This window comes from Sinohyriopsis cumingii, chromosome 2 (assembly GCF_028554795.1).
Source record: "Sinohyriopsis cumingii isolate HCF-2022 chromosome 2, ASM2855479v2, whole genome shotgun sequence".
Lineage (NCBI taxonomy): Eukaryota > Metazoa > Mollusca > Bivalvia > Unionida > Unionidae > Sinohyriopsis > Sinohyriopsis cumingii.
This window is the reverse complement of record NC_142962.1, coordinates 22,334,938-22,350,842: the sequence shown is the minus strand read 5'-3', so window position 1 is coordinate 22,350,842 and position 15,905 is coordinate 22,334,938. Positions and strand designations below refer to the sequence as shown.

At 36.2% G+C, this 15,905-nt stretch overlaps 1 protein-coding gene across 1 annotated transcript in view; it reads right to left on the bottom strand.

Annotated features, from left to right (window-relative positions):
- Positions 1-15,905, bottom strand: part of LOC149804453 (nesprin-1-like) — a 572,886-nt gene that overhangs the window by 101,923 nt on the left and 455,058 nt on the right. Inside the window, exons 108-110 of the mRNA XM_089940603.1 lie at positions 12,309-13,589; positions 8,457-8,615; positions 5,503-5,667 (exon numbers count right to left, since the gene is read on the bottom strand). Of these exons, the coding sequence (XP_089796729.1) occupies positions 5,503-5,667; positions 8,457-8,615; positions 12,309-13,589 (1,605 nt within the window). The remainder of the gene's footprint in view (positions 1-5,502; positions 5,668-8,456; positions 8,616-12,308; positions 13,590-15,905) is intronic.

The following is a 15,905-nucleotide window of genomic DNA, read 5'->3' as shown; positions in this document are numbered from 1 at the left end:
CAAGCTCCTGTCTTTACTTGAGGTTTTTATGCACTAAAGTAAGAAGGACTAACAAGTTACTAAATGAATTTATGTACTTTTTAAAGTTGCAGCTATAGTTAATGATGGACTGAGCCCATTTGTATGGTCCTGAAAGCCCTCCTTGACATTATGTTGTCAAATTTTGTCATATTCTATAATTTACTGGTTTTTGTGATGAAATATTTCAGTTTTTGTCTTTTTGACTTACAGAGACACTGGATGGTAGACTGAGATAATCTGTACAAACCTGAAGGTCTTGATACAAGGATTCTTTCTGTGATATTTAGATATTAAAAAAATGTGTTGCAGAATTAAGTGTAAAACAGAAAATGTTGACGGATGGGCAATGCAGAACAGAGTATGATTGCTCAATGAAGGAGGATATCATAATGTCACTTGACCTTATGACCTGTGATATATGCATTTTCAACTAGATCAAAGGAGTCAAATACCAAATACAATGGACTTCCTGAACAGTTTGCATGTTCATAAATGGTAAGCTGAAGATCTTTTAACAAATCAGTATTAAACATGCCCAATGACAAATTCAAATCAGTATCAAACATGCCCATTGACAAATTCAACTCGGTATTAAACATACCTTTTGACAAATTCAAATCATTATTAAACATGCCTGTTGACAAATTCAAATGAGTATTAAACATGCCCACTGACAAATTCAACTCGGTATTAAACATGCCCTTTGACAAATTCAACTCGGTATTAAATATGCCTGTTGACAAATTCAAATCAGTATTAAATATGCCCTTTGACAAATTCAAATCAGTATTAAACATGCCCACTGACAACTTCAACTTGGTATTTAACATGTCCTTTGACAAATTCAAATCATTATTTACCATGCCCTTTGACAAATTCAAGTCAGTATTAAACATACCCACTGACAAATTCAAGTCAGTATTAAACATGCCCATTGACAAATTCAAATCAGTATTAAACATGCCTATTGACAAATTCAAATCAGTATTAAACATGCCCATTGACAAATTCAACTCAGTATTGAACATGCCCATTGACAATTCAAATCAGTATAAAACATGCCCACTGACAAATTCTAAAAGCAAATTACACAGTGAAGAAAATATTGATTATATTTTAAGTAGTATGAGAATATATCAGGGGATATCTCAAAGTTCATCTGAAAATTATAAATGAATACATTCTACATGAGTTAAGGATGTTGAAGAAACTGTTATCAAGCTGTACTGACAAATTGCCCATGGCAAATAATATTTACACTGTTATTAAGCTGTACTGACAAAGTCCCCATGGCAAACGATGTTTACACTGTTATCAAGCTGTACTAATTCCCCATGGCAAATGATGTTTACATTGTTTTTAAGCTGTACTGACTAACTCCCCATGGCAAATGATGTTTACACTATTATTAAGCTGGCAAATGATGTTTACACTGTCATTAAGCTGTACTGATGAATTCCCCATGGCAAATGATATTTACACTGTCATTAAGCTGTACTGACAAATTCCCCATGGCAAATGATGGTTACACTGTCATTAGGCTGTACTGACAAATTCCCCATGGCAAATGATGTTTACACTGTTATTAAGCTGTACTAACAAATTCCCCATGGCAAATGATGTTTACAGTTATTAAGCTGTAATGACAAATTCCCCATGGCAAATGATGTTTACACTGTTATTAAGCTGTACTGACAAATTCCCCATGGCAAATGTTCACACTGGTTAGTTAAAAGTCTATCTAAATCCTTCATGTAGTTATTTATGTGCAAGGAAACTTAATGCTAGCACCTTTGGTGAAGCCAAATGGAGTCAAGTTACCATAATACATAAAAATGACATCCTCAAAAGCAATTAGTGGTTTTTGACATGTGAAGTATACATTAAACATGCAAGGTGTGCATCAGATTTTATACAACATGTCAATTGTGCATCCGATTTTGTACAACAACAAAAATGTACATAGGGCATGTCAAGTGTACATCAGATTTTGTACAACAAAGGTGTACATAGGGCATGTCAAGTGTACATCAGATTTTGTACAACATGCTAAATGTACACAAGGCATGTGAAGTGTACATCAGATGTTATACAACATGCAAAATGTACATGGGGCATGCCAAGTGTAGATCAGATTTTGTACAACAACAAAAGTGTACATAGGGCATATCAAGTATACATCACATTTCGTAAAACATGCAAAATATACATAGGGCATGTGAAGTGTACGTCTGATTTTATACAACATGCATAATGTACATAGGGCATGTGAAGTGTAATCCGATTTTGTACAGCAAGAAAAATGACATAAAACATGTAAAGTGTACATCAGATTTTCTACAACATGCAAAGTGTACATAGGGCATGTCAAGTGTACATCAGATTTTGTACAACATGCTAAATGTACGTAATGCATGTGAGGTGTACATCAAAATTTTGTGTGTGTTTGATCTGGATTTTTGACGTAGCTTTAATAATTTTTCAGTCATATTGCTATGACATCTGCAGTGCGGCAGTTTATTATGATGTCTAGCACTGAGGCACCATGCTGCAGACATGTAGCGTGATGTCCCACCCAGTCACATTATCCTGACACCAGGCTGACCAGTCCTAACACTAACCTCTTAATGCCGAGTGCCTATTGAGGCAGCTGTCAGTACCACTTTTATAAATCTTTGGTCTGACTCAGCCGGGGTTCAAACCTGCAACCTCCTACATCTGAGGCGTATGCTCTAACCACAAGGCCACCAGAGCGGTATCAAATTTTGTACCACATACAAAGTATACATAAACATAGGACATGTTAGGTGTACATCAGATCTTGTATGATCATGTGTGAATTTATTTCTGCTTTTACTAGGTTACCATTATTTTACTAATCTGATGCAGATGAAAATTACATGGTCATATAACTAATGAAAACACGGCCTTTTAGCCCATGTGTTTGTACTTACTGCTTGTTTCTTGTGCAATGAAGAGACTGCTTAAGTATTCCAAATCAAACTTGATATTAGACCAGATGAAGAATAACTATTGTTTTAAAAATTGGGATCAGAATCTTAAAAGGTCAAAGGAACATGATATTCCAGAGGTCTGAGTGGATGCACTATAACTATCCATGTGAAAAAAGAACACTGACTTAGTTGGTCAACATGACTACACCATAACATAATTTGTCAACATGTATATAATGACTCCCAAGAGAATGAAGCATTCTTCAGCACAATTATTTAAAACCCCTGAAACAATATGTCATGGAATTCCATAATAATGAAGATCTGTGTTAGGCTGTTAACATTCTAGGTAGATCTTTTCAATGGCTCTGATGATACCCTTGCTTCCATCTACTGATTTTCAATAGACCCAATTAGGGACAATTAGAGTGTACAATTTATTGCCTGTATAAGGAATCTAAACTAAACAATACACAATGACACTCAAATTAAAACACAATTAAAATAACTGACATTTCTTGGTCATGTACATATAAATGCAAATGTACAAGTGCAATCAAATTGTCACAAAAAGATGCAGTCAGGAGAAAGATTTGATTGATAAAAGAAAAACTGATTAACATATCTGAAGTACAGACAAATGGATAGCTACTAAGACACATTATATCTTTCCTTGAATAGGAAAGAAAATACTTAACTCCCATTATATTTTTAAAAAGCCATTTATGGTATATTAACTTTTAGTTTATGTATCGATCTGAATCACCTTTGACCTTTAACCCCCCAAAGATGCAAGACAGTGTAAGACTGCATGACCTGTTCTTTTTGTTTGGGTGGGGGGATAAGAAGAGGCAATGTTAATAGTATTAGTCAAAACAAATCAGTGATCTGTGTCTGTGCATTGCTAGTCTGAATGTCAGGTCCTGTTCAGGTAAAATTATTGTGGAAATGGATATAAGCAGTGTTGATTCAGCACATTTAAGAGTTAATGACCAGTTGTGAGAGGTTATTTTGACTAGTGAAATCAGAGTTAAATATCTACTGTCACAGTGAGAAGTTATTTTGACAAGTGGAATCAGAGTTAATGACAGTACTCTGAGAGGTTATTTTGACAAGTGGAATCAGAGTTAATGACAGTACTCTGAGAGGTTATTTTGACTAGTGGAATCAAAGTTAATGACAGTACTCTGAGAGGTTATTTTGACAAGTGGAATCAGAGTTAATGACAGTACTCTGAGAGGTTATTTTGACAAGTGGAATCAGAGTTAATGACAGTACTCTGAGAGGTTATTTTGACTAGTGGAATCAAAGTTAATGACAGTACTCTGAGAGGTTATTTTGACAAGTGGAATCAGAGTTAATGACAGTACTCTGAGAGGTTATTTTGACTAGTGGAATCAGAGTTAATGACAGTACTCTGAGAGGTTATTTTGACTAGTGGAATCAAAGTTAATGACAGTACTCTGAGAGGTTATTTTGACAAGTGGAATCAGAGTTAATGGCAGTACTCTGAGAGGTTATTTTGACAAGTGGAATCAGAGTTAATGACAGTACTCTGAGAGGTTATTTTGACTAGTGGAATCAAAGTTAATGACAGTACTCTGAGAGGTTATTTTGACAAGTGGAATCAGAGTTAATGACAGTACTCTCAGAGGTTATTTTGACAAGTGGAATCAGAGTTAATGACAGTACTCTGAGAGGTTATTTTGACTAGTGGAATCAAAGTTAATGACAGTACTGACAGTAGACCTTCTTTACGTCAAATCCTCATACCAAATTTGGTTTCAAGCTAAGAAACACTTACAAATTATTAAACTTCAAAAGTTACTACACTTCAAAAATTATGGAACTGAAACAAACACAAAGTCAATACAGAAGGATGGCTGGGACAAGACTGTGTGTGTGTATGATTTGGATTTTTAACGTAGCTTTAACAATTTTGCAGTCATATTGCTACGATGTCTGCAATTTGGCAGTTTATGTGATGTCTAGCACTGGGGGCATCATGCTGCAAACATGTAGCATGATGTCCCACCCAGTCACATTATCCTGACACCAACCTGACCAGTCCTAACACTAACCTCTTAATGCTGAGCGCCAAGCGAGGCAGCTGTTAGTACCATTTTTGTAAGTCTTTGGTATGACTCAGCCGGGGATCGAACCCGCAACCTTCAGCTTCCGAGGCAGACACTCTAACCACTAGACCACCGGAGCGGTTGGGACAAGACAGAATGGGATATGATGACCAGATATGGGTGAAAGAATTCATGATAGAATGATAGATCGTAGAAAAAGAATGTGATGGGGTGGACAAATAATGAAGACACCAAGTGCTCAACCAAATAATAATGCAGGGGTATAAAAACAATTTGAAATGTTTCTATTCCAAATGTGTCCAAGTAGGGGTCAACATCATCCCCAAAAATAATTTAATGAAATTTCTTTTGGACTGATATTAATTAAAATTTTTTTTTTATAGCAACTTCTAACTCAGCTTCGGAAACATTACAAAAATCACAATACTTACCCTGTGCTCCTGCAACTGTTTCTGCAGGTCCTTATGAGGTGCTGGGGCAAGTCCTGCCAGTCGCTGTTGCATCTTCTCCATCCGAGATGTCACATCCTGCACAACAGACTGGTAACGCTCCTGCTTCTGTAATGCAAGCTCCAATTCATGTTCCTTCACGCCCAACTGTGAGTGGGAGAAAATAGATAGCAGAGTGTCAGTTCTTTTACATGAGACTGTTTTAGAGTGACGGCACAAAGTATTTGATCTCTGGAACATTTTGTTTATTGTTAGGCTGTAGTTTTATGTAAATAACTGGGCAATTATTGCCTTAACTTAGATCCCTGTAGCACTAGTTGTTAAACAATTTCACTTTCATTGTGTGTGTATCTGTTTTGCACACCTCTTCTTTTGCACAGGTATGCATACACCCTGAACAGGTACGACACACATCTTCTGCCTTGAAAACACTTAGAAGGTTGACACTATTTACCATCTTTGCTTACTTTCATTCTAAAGCCAACAAAACCAACTCTTAAATCTATTGGATTAACTGCAAATAAATATATTTATCTTGACAGAAACACATAAAGATATAAGTGCTGTCAAACTACTTTACTGCAAAGTGTTCACTGTAACAAACGTACTTGAACTGTTATCTTTTTTGTAGCATATTTATGGATGGCTGCACCATTGGTTTGATTTCATTTAACTCAATGCCCCTTCACTTAATAGCAATTGATTATTGTACCGCATAATATGTTCATTCAGGACTACCCTTGACTTGTAATTTTATATCCTACAGGAATTGGGCTAATAGTTTGGTCACAATGACTTGAGTACCCACAGAAGGCAATATCATAATTAAAACTGTATACCTTGATGACTTCCATATGTACCTACATATAATAAACACCTAAGATTCTATACCTAAGGTGTCCACATCAATTGGAAATTGCTTTGTGAATGCATGAAAATGCTAGACCTCAGATGTATTAGAATGGCTATCCTGAATCACCCTCAAGCCCACTGTTGCTATTAAGTCATAATAACTTAACATCACAAGTACTCAGTGCTGTACCATCTGAACCACCCTCAAGCCCACTGTTGCTATTAAGTCATACTAACTTAACATCACAAGTACTCAATGCTGTACCATCTGAACCACCCTCAAGCCCACTGTTGCTATTAAGTCATAATAACTTAACATCACAAGTACTCAGTGCTGTACCATCTGAACCACCATCAAGCCCACTGTTGCTATTAGTCATAATAACTTAACATCACAAGTACTCAGTGCTGTACCATCTGAACCACCCTCAAGCCCATAGTCACTATTAAGTCAGGGGTAACAAACAAGCAGCACATGGGCTGAATGCAGCCTGCCGAGCCATATCCTGTGACCCACAAAATGATTGGCATCACAAGGTGTTATGACAGATAACAAAGGTGGTGCAGCCCTTGGGCCATCAAAAATGCCCTCATGTGGCCCTCAGGGTGGTTTGAGCTTGAGACTCCTGTATTAAATCATAATAACTTGACATCACAAGTACTCAATGCTGTATCATGTGAACCACCCTCAAGCCTATGATTGTTATTATGTGTGGCAGTGGGGGGGGGGCGGTTACTGCCATTTTTCAGCACATGATAAGCTATACATGGTGACCAGTATATTTGGTGGAGGAAGAACCCAGGAAAAACCACTAACCCACATCTATTGTACCAAGTTTACCCAGAGTGATCAGATATACAGTCTCTATAGTGGCAACATAATCTGCCAGTACAATGCAAGATTACTTAAAAAATGTGTGGATTTCACTAATTGCTGAACTCATGAAGGTTCTTGATCATATTTTCAACCAATCACATGCAAGGTCACATCATTATTTTGTGTCAATCTTGCTCACTACTGAATTCTTCCAAAATCTTTATATGATAAACTTATATTCCAAGTTAATCAAATTCAGATCAGAAATACCACATCTAGAGTGGCAAAAGATATGAATGGATCTCACTCAATAATGAACATATCCAAGATCTTGTTGATACAAGTATATATTCAAAGTTTCATCAAAATCAATTGTGGAAATATGGATTCCAGAGTGGTGACAAGCAACTGTTAATGAACAGACAACAGCCTCCAATGCAGTGACAAGTAAATGTTAATGAACAGACGAAAAAAAAAGACAAATGACAACAGATAGAGCCATACCATAAGCTTACTCAGCCTGATGACAAGGTGAGCTAAACAAAATTGTATTTAATTATGTTAAATCATATTACACAATTACATGTAACTGGATCTTATTAGACAAGAACTAAAATTAAGTGAAATAATTCAAGCAGCAATCACAAAACAAATTTCAAATGTGTTAGATCTAACATCACACCTGTTTTTTAATGAATAGTGATTTATATATATTATACCAATTCAATGTTAAATTAAAAATGAAAAGTGCATCAAACTTTAGGAAGAAAAATCCTTTCAAACAGGGCAGGGATCTCAAAGTTCCTAAAGTATAACCTGGTGCCACAACTGTATGCCCAAAATACAGGACCAAGGGGTCACATTCAGGCCCTGATCTGACATATGTTGACTTTTGTATCAGTGATTACACACACCAATTCCCATGAGTGTCTGATAGGCAGGTAGCACAAAATGAACTGTGATTTGATCTATATGAGGAATGCCATTCTCCAATGATTGATTTAAAATTCTGAAACTTGTCTGTGGCAATGAATTATCATCTCATGAGGGTGTGACATTACACACCCACCCACCCACACATTGTGCAAATAAAGAGAATTAACATAAACTAAATATCAATTAATTTCACTCTGTGCTTTAAAATACACACATGAAATTTGTCAAAATATAATATTTTGTATTCTGAATTTGGCATCTTCATATAGTTCATTTTAGCACAGTTTGTGTAAGATATTTAGAAGCATTACAATGTTGTGGCATTAGGTACCTGTTTCTGCAAGTTCTGCCAAGAGGAGTTAAGATCCCTGACCCTAGATTCCCTCAGGGCACCACTGGTGGGGGAGAGAGCCTTTGAGCCAAATGAGGAGCTACGCCCCCGTGTCTCTTCTACATGAAGCTCTAGCAAACTTGGCACACTCCTTGACACCTAATGTAGCAAAGGCAAAGTGAAAAGAAGCACTACTACCTATAAAGTTATGCATAAGAACAGTACAACAACAACACAACCATCACCAATTCAAGCATTTATGTAAAGAAAATAGTATTAAATTTTGTAGTGAGAAACTGCATGCATGCATGAACACATCTAGCATTTTGAATGGATTCAACAAGATACCATGCACTGACTGAATATGTAGATATTCTATAGGTCCTCTAGCCAAGGGTCTTCAATAGAATTATTCAAATATTACTTTCATTTGCCACATGTAGTCATAAACCACTATGTTGATTGCTGCTGTTTCATAAGAGTCTGTATTAATGTACAGGATTACGATAGTCATAACTTTTCACTACTGTTTCATCAGGGTCTGTTTTAATGTACAGGACTATGATAGTCATAACTTTTCACTAATGTTTCATCAGGGTCTGTATGTATAGGACTACGATAGTCATAACTTTTCACTACTGTTTCATCAGGGTCTGTATGTATAGGACTATGATAGTCATAACTTTTCACTATTGTTTCATAAGGGTCTGTATTAATGTATAGGACTACGATAGTCATAACTTTTCACTACTGTTTCATCAGGGTCTGTATTAATGTACAGGACTACGATAGTCATAACTTTTCACTACTGTTTCATCAGGGTCTGTATTAATGTACAGGACTACGATAGTCATAACTTTTCACTACTGTTTCATAAGGGTCTGTATTAATGTACGATAGTCATAACTTTTCACTACTGTTTCATAAGGGTCTGTATTAATGTATAGGACTACAATAGTCATAACTTTTCACTACTGTTTCATAAGGGTCTGTATTAATCTACAGGACTACAATAGTCATAACTTTTCACTACTGTTTCATAAGGATCTGTATGTATAGGACTACGATAGTCATAACATACAAAATGCTCACCTAAAATATATTGCAATCTAAACAAAAAAACAATCACTGTAATGCACTGTGATAGGTACCATCTTTCCTCCAGATAGAATTACTCTTCTATATCAATTAATAACCAAATTCATTTATTTTAATGGGTATGTGTTTTCAGGGGTTTGGAAAAAGTGACATTTTTGTCATTATTTAAATTTGTGGATTTGGGAAATGGTCATACTATTACTTAAATCTTTGGATTTGACAAGTAGTCCTATTTTTGTCACTACTTAAATCTTTAGGTATGGGAAGTAGTCTTTGTTGCTGTTGATGATGTAGGGTTTAATGCCATTTTTCAGCACACAATAGGCTGTACATGGTGGCCAGTATTAATGGTGGAGGAAGAACCCATGAAAACCCCGGAAAGAATCACCGACCCACGAGAAGCTACTGGCAAGCTCTCTCACATGGAAGTAGTTTTATTTCTGTCACTACTTAAATCTTTAGATATGGGAAGTAGTCTTCTGTTATTACTTAAATCTTTAGGTATGGGAAGTAGTCCTATTTCTGTCACTACTGAAATCTTTAGGTATGGGAAGGTCACTACATAAATCTTAAGGTATAGGAAGTAGTCTTCTGTCATTACTTAAATCAATTGAATTTGGGAAATAGTTCTATTTTAGTAAGGACTTCAATATGTGAATCTGGGAAGTAGTCCTATTTTAGTAAGGACTTCAATATGTGGATTTGGAAGCAGTCCTATTTTTGTCATTATTTGAATCTTTGGATTTGGGGATGGATCCTGCTTTTGCCAGGTCTTAAATCTGTGAATTTGGGAAGGAGTCCTAATTTGGTCATTTCTTACATTTTTGGATTTGGGAAGGAGTTCTATTTTTGTCATTACTAAAATCTTTAGATTTAGGAAGGAGTCCTATTTTTGTCATTCCTTAAATCTGTAGATTTGGGAAGAAGTCCTATTCTTTCCACAAAGACTCATTATTCACTGGCTCTTTAAATTCAAGTTTTGTAACAACCAAGACATCCCCAGAAATTGGCATCACATAATTCACAGTAATTGGCATACCACAATTCACTGAAATATTATATATTACTTTATTTCAATTCATGAGGGGCTTATTTGATATCTTCTGTAATTAAACGAAACTGAAAGCATCAAAATTAAGGAGCTACATCAACAAAGATCATCTAAATACCAAGCTTACTGCATGCACTTGCTTGTAAGTCAAGTAAAACTGCAATCTGTATAGACCCAAATCTGCCATCACAATGCCCTGGCAGATCTAAGTCTATGCAATTTTTTTTTAGGTATAATCAGTTGAAGAACAAAACACAAAGACTGTTATCTGCTGACACATTTAATGTGATGGAAGAGGAGGAACTATATTGTTTGCATGTCTGACTTGACATACAAATCAGTTTTAATGATACTATTTAGCAAAGCTTGGCAAAAAAAGAAAACCTGGTGGTCATATTTTGAGTTCTACTACACAGTGATCTCTAGCTTTGCTAAAAATAAAACACTTCTCCTGAAGCTTCATAACCCTCTGACCTCTAGACCCAAAAATGACCTCTAGACTCAAACACTTTCTGAGGCAGTTTTTGGAATATGGCTTTTGAAGCAGTATGTGTGTGTGATTTGGATTTTTAATGTAGCTTTAAAAAAATTTCAGTCATATCGCTACGATGTCTGCAGTGTGACAGTTTATAGTGATGTCTAGCACTGGGGCATCATGCTGCAGACATGTAGCATGATGTCCCACCCCGTCACATTATCCTGACACCAGGCCGACCAGTCCTAACACTAACCTCTTAATGCTGAGCACCAAGCAAAGCAGATGTTAGTACCATTTTTGTAAGTCTTTGGTATGACTTGGCCGGGGATTGAACCCACGACCTCCTGCATCCGAGGCAGACGCTCTAACCACTAGGCCACTGGTGCGGTTTTGAAACAGTAACACTTTGTCTTAAGTATATTATATTTACACATCTGTAATACTCTAAAAGATCAGATCAACTGTGATACAGTAACACAGTATGCTAGCAGATAGGGGTAGATGCTGTTTTCTCTACAATGATTTAATGTGAACATGCCGACCATGATCTGCTGGCCTATCATGCACAAGGAAATACAGTAGGCATGAGCAACTGTAGTCTACTCCATTTTCTGGCCATTTTCACCCTACTTTAGATAAATCAATCAGTGTCATATACATCCATTTTAATGATTTTAATTGCACACCACTCATATACATTAATCTTGAATTAAAAAATCTTCTGGTACCATAAATGAATCTGGTTACGTTTTTCTCTCATGATAAACTAATGCTTGATAATAAGACACTTCGCAATTTTTTTTATCAATATTCTTTTTAAGAAAACATTTGTCTGATAATATGCCCAATACCTGCTTTTCAGAAACTTTACAAGGATATCTTATGATATGAGAAATACAGTAATGCATTGTGTGTAATCAAGTGTTCTGTTCATACCTATGTACTGAATGGTCCAAAAGGCACTTATTGACAAGAACCACAAGATAAATGCTATTTTTTGCATAACAAATGGTGAATGGAGAGAGTAACATTACCACTATCCATTTCTACATGCAATGAAAGGTTGATCTGAACAGAAAACACTAATATTACATATTGTTTAAAAAAACAAAAAGTATAAAAAAAGATCAGGTCTAGAGGTCAAAATGGAACCTAAAATGGGTGTATACAACCATTTGTAAAAGCTCACTAAATCCAGAGTGTGCAGCTTAAGGTAGCCACCCACCATATCTATGCAACCACCATCGGCTTCCATGGGAACTGCCATGGTATTTTTCTCCGTTAACAAGGAATGTTTTGGTGACAAGGATCTCATCTGTGGAGGGATATACTGCTGTCTTTCAAGTTTTCCCTCTGGGGATAGACCTGCTGACCCCCTCCTGAGAATGCTCTGAGCAACGGTACTAGGGGACAGGGACCTGGTATGCCTGGAAATAGTTTCAGTTCTGGGACTTAGAGCACTGGAATGTTTATCCTCTGGTTTACTGGCTGCTAATTTTGGTTTGTAACTATTTTCCATGTTGCCTTCAAATGACCTTGGTGAGGGGGACCTAGCCCTGTCCTTGACCTTGGAGTGAGACTGAAGAGATTCAAGTTTGTTGTCTTTGGAAGGCCTTATGACGTCTAACTGTATGGGTTCCTTTTTAGAAACCTTAACTGGACCAAGGCCCCTAACAAAGGTTGGTCTTTTTAATGTTTCTCTTTCTGATGATGGAATACTTTGTGTGAATTTGGGTGGCTCTGGTGTTAGAGATTTTGCAGATGAATCAAACAGTAGGGAGAAGCTAGAAGAGGGTTCTGACATAGACTCTGTGTCTGAGTGTGCTGTAGTAATACTGCTGGCAACAGAGCTTGGAACAAAATGCTGGTCAGACATTTGGGATGGTCCGGGTGGGACAGACCCACTCTCCCGTCCAAATGGAGAGGATGTTTTAGGTACAGCAGCTACATGGGAATTTGGCAGTGTCACTGAAAATTCTTTATCTCCAACACTGGCAGTGTCTGGTGAACTACTCTGTGATAGAAAAACACCACTGTCAGGTCCAGCAGTTAAGGAGCCTGGCCCATTGGACAAAGTTTTGGTTCTCATTTCATATGAAATTTTATCAGCAGTTGAAGGTGAAATTTCTTTTCCTTTCTTGTTATAGTTGGGACTCTCCATAAAGTCAGTGAATGAGGTGATACCACTCTTTTCCTGTGGTCCAGCAGATAACATTCCAAGAGAACTGGACATTTTACTGCCAGTAATGTCTATACTCTGCGGCAATGATAGAAGAGTATCTGATTTTTGCAGAGGTTTAAATGATGGAGTTTTGGCAGTTTTCACATATTCAGTAGGCATATGTAGTGCATTAGCCAAGTCTGCTATGCTTAGATTCTCCTCCCCATGGTAGAGTTTCCTTGCCAACAGGGGACCTAACTCTGCACACCTCTCTGTCAGTTCATGACTCTTCTCACTAATTTCATGCACTCTAGCCTGGTGTAATTTAATCTGTTTTGCAAGCTCCTGCAACCAAGGGAGACAAAACTACATACATGCAGAAACAAGAAGTAGAAAAAAAAGACAAAACATGCAATGTCTCAATCAGAAAAATATGGCAGAATTATACACTATATATAGCAGAAGTTTTGATCATCATTATTTTGGATTTTATCCATGTGGGATTCTGAATAAACAAATAATCATCAAAGTCTTCTAAAGCTTTATTAAACATGAATCTGCAGAGCATGCAGTGATGGTGCATTTAGTTTTAAAAAATTATATTTTTCTCACAAGATTTTTAAATATTTCTACACAAGAACAGTGTTTTTTTAATAATCTATACTGCCATATTTTTAAATCCAGAAAATATGAAATCTACACCATAGAAACCATTCCTTATGATTAAATCATGCACCAAATTAAAGTAGTACCATATACTCCAAACAAAGAAAGTTATCAAGTTATAATTCTAGACATTATGAAACAACAAATAAATATATTAATAAACAAAATAAATAAAAAGAAACAATAGACCTTTTGGTGATCAGAAGTAGAAATATTTATAATAGATTAAAATATTTAAATTTCAAGAATTTCTTGTTGTATATATTATTATTATAACTTTTGATTAGCAAAATATTTTTTGTTGGATATTTCACTTATGACTTATGCATGTTAATAGGAATGAAATCAATCAGAAAGTCATGTAGCCATAATGAAATATATCACTCAGTTAACTGGTTGCAGATAAATTAGTTTAATAGTATTTGTTACCTAAATCTAATGCAGCCATGAATCTCAGTCAAACTGATCATTATATGAAACACTGCAGCACACTCAGGCATGAAAGCTTGAAATCAGACTTGGAACACTTATTTATTGTATGATATATTTACCTATCTATTTATATTTGTTTATTTACCTATTTATTTGATGTTGGTTCAGATGTTACTTTTCTATGGTAAAACAATATTATAACAGCCTGTCAGTGAATTTTAATTGAAATTATTACAGTCTTTTTCAATTAACATAACTACTATGACTTTTGTTTCCCTTTCGAGTCATCCCTACCACTACAAGCCTTGTTGTGTACTAAAAATGATATTATTATTACATTCAGTGACATTGAGGTTTTGAAAATAAGACTTGCTTTTTCCAGGATACACACATACACTATGTTCAGAAGATGGTTGTTCTATTTTCATTGGGTCTATTATACATTTTGACCTAGAAAAGCTTTTAGGTTGGGCATAAGACTGAGAGCATATATTGTACAATTGGTTTTGCCCTTGTTAATTTGTAAGTAGCTGTACAGAGTTGCATGTATTGTACAATTGGTTTTGCCCACCCCTTGTTAATTTGTAGGTAGCTGTGTAGAGTTGCATGTACTGTACAATTGGTTTGCCCACCTCTTGTTAATTCATAGATAGCTGTGTAGAGTTGCATGTATTGTACAATTGGTTTTGCCCACCTCTTGTTAATTTGTAGGGAGCTGTGTAGAGTTGCATGTATTGTACAATTGGTTTTGCCCTCCTCTTGTTAATTTGTAGGGAGCTGTGTAGAGTTGCATGTATTGTACAATTGGTTTTGCCTTTGTTAATCTGTAGGTAGCTGTGTAAAGTTGCATGTATTGTACAATTGGTTTGCCCACCTCTTGTTAATTTGTAGGGAGCTGTGTAGAGTTGCATGTATTGTACAATTGGTTTTGCCCTTGTTAATTTGTAGGTAGCTGTGTGAAGTAGTATGTACTGTACAATTGGTTTGCCCACCTCTTGTTATTTCATAGGTAGCTGTGTAGAGTTGCATGTATTGTACAATTGGTTTTGCCCACCCCTTGTTAATTTGTAGGTAAGTAACTGTGTAGAGTTGCATGTATTGTACAATTGGTTTTGCCCACGTCTTGTTAATTTGTAGGTAGCTGTGTAGAGTTGCATGTATTGTACAATTGGTTTTGCCCACCTCTTGTTAATTTGTAGGTAGCTGTGTAGAGTTGCATGTATTGTACAATTGGTTTGCCCACCTCTTGTTAATTCATAGGTAGCTGTGTAGAGTTGCATGTATTGTACAATTGGTTTTGCCCACCTCTTGTTAATTTGTAGGTAGCTGTGTAGAGTTGCATGTACTGTACAATTGGTTTGCCCACCTCTTGTTAATTCATAGGTAGCTGTGTAGAGTTGCATGTATTGTACAATTGGTTTTGCCCACCTCTTGTTAATTTGTAGGTAGCTGTGTAGAGTTGCATGTATTGTACAATTGGATTTGCCCACCTCTTGTTAATTTGTAGATAGCTGTATAGAGTTGCATGTATTGTAGAATCGGTTTTTCCCACCTCTTGTTAAT